Source organism: Anneissia japonica, unplaced genomic scaffold (assembly GCF_011630105.1).
Source record: "Anneissia japonica isolate Jap-2015-1 unplaced genomic scaffold, ASM1163010v1 scaffold287888_len45786_cov99, whole genome shotgun sequence".
NCBI classification, from domain to species: domain Eukaryota; kingdom Metazoa; phylum Echinodermata; class Crinoidea; order Comatulida; family Comatulidae; genus Anneissia; species Anneissia japonica.
The window spans coordinates 2,938-4,795 of record NW_022687740.1 but is presented as its reverse complement, the minus strand read 5'-3'; the positions used below and the strand labels follow the sequence as shown (position 1 = coordinate 4,795).

The following is a 1,858-nucleotide window of genomic DNA, read 5'->3' as shown; positions in this document are numbered from 1 at the left end:
TAGACGCAAAGTCAGGCTTCTTACAAATAAAACTCGACTATGAGTCAAGCCTGGTGACAACGTTCAATACACCAATAGGACGCTACCGTTGGTTGAGACTACCATTTGGAATAAAAAGTGCTCCGGAAATATTCCAGAAAATAATGGACAACATGCTAAGTGGCATAGAAGGAGCTAGAGCAGTAATGGCTGATATCCTTGTAGCTGGCCGAGATGAAGCACACCATGACTCAATAATGAAAAAGGTAGTACAACGAGCAACAGACTGGAATCTGAAACTCAACTTTGACAAGTGTCAAGTGAAGAAAAGTAAGGTAAAATATGTAGGACACCTATTAACAGAAAATGGTCTCCAACCTGATCCAGAGAAGGTGCGTGCATTAAAAGAAATGCCGAGGCCACAGTCCAAAGAAGAAGTAAGAAGATTTTTGGGCATGATTCAGTACTTGGCAAAGTTCATGCCAAATCTAAGTAAAGTTGGTGCACCATTGCGAGAAGTTACTAGTAAACATATCGACTTTCACTGGGATAAACCTCAAGAGCAGAGTTTTTAAAAATTAGTGAACATGTGTAGCAATACCCCAGTACTTGCCTACTTTGATGAAAAAAAGAAGTAACCATACAGTGTGATGCTAGCAGTTACGCATTAGGAGGAGTTCTACTACAAAAAGGACGACCCATCGCTTACACATCAAGAGCACTAACTCCAACTGAAATGAGATATGCTCAAATCGAGAAAGAGATGTTGGCGATAGTCCACTGAAATTTCATCACTACATATTTGGTAAACAAGTAACTGTAGAGAGTGACCACAAGCCACTTCAAGCAATATACGCAAAGCCAATACTAGCAGCACCGATGAGACTGCAAGGCATGTTACTAAGGTTGCAGCCATATGACCTTAAAGTAACATACAAACCAGGCAAAGAAGTAGTGATTGGTGACACACTAAGTCGTGCTAATTTGCCAGACACAGTACCAGACATGAAACCAATAGCGGTCAACATGACCGACTACATAGCAGTAACACTGGACAGGTATGCAGAATTTCAAAGATGCACAGCAGCAGAACTAAACGAGTTACATACAATCATTCTCAAAGGATGGCCAGACACTAGAGAAGAGACACCACATGCAATCCGACAGTATTGGAATACTAGGAACGAGCTGTCAGTTGTGGATGGAATAGTGTACAAGGGAATGCGCATTGTGGTCCCACCAACCATGTGCAAACAGAGAGCACGCGAGTCTCTTTATTGGCCCGGTATGCGTGAACAAGTGGAAAGTCTAGTCAAAGACTGTCAGCTATGCAATGACTTTCAGAATCGTCAGCACACAGAGCCACTAAAATTTTACCAGCTTCCAGAGTTACCATGGAATGAGGTAGCCTGTGATCTCTTTGAGTTTGAACAACAAGACTACATGATCACCATTGACTACTATTCAAAGTTTATAGAAGTTGATCATTTGCCTATGACAGACAGCTCTACAGTAGTTGACAAGCTAAAGGCGCAATTTAGTCGTCATGGCATACCATAAATACTGAGAACTGACAACGGTCCGCAATACTCATCAGCAATATTCGCCAAATTCTGCAAAGACTACGAAATACAGCATCACACCTCCTCGCCATATTATCCTCAATCTAATGGAAAGGTAGAGCGAGCAGTGCAGACTGTGAAAAGACTATGGAAGAAAAGTACAGACAAAGACCTAGCCTTACTAGACTACCGCACAACCCCTCTTTCCAGTTGTAAACTATCACCTGCCCAACTCTTAATGGGACGAAGACCCCGTAATCTAATACCAACAGCAAAATCACTTCTCCAGCCAAAGTCATAAAATACCACCGACATTA

The 1,858-nt window shown here is 42.0% G+C and overlaps 1 protein-coding gene across 1 annotated transcript; it reads left to right on the top strand.

Annotated features, from left to right (window-relative positions):
* Positions 1–858: 858 nt before the first annotated feature.
* Positions 859–1,539, top strand: LOC117120928 (uncharacterized protein K02A2.6-like). The gene has a single exon (XM_033266031.1). It carries the CDS (start codon positions 859–861, stop codon positions 1,537–1,539), a length of 681 nt encoding a protein of 226 aa, XP_033121922.1.
* Positions 1,540–1,858: the final 319 nt, after the last annotated feature.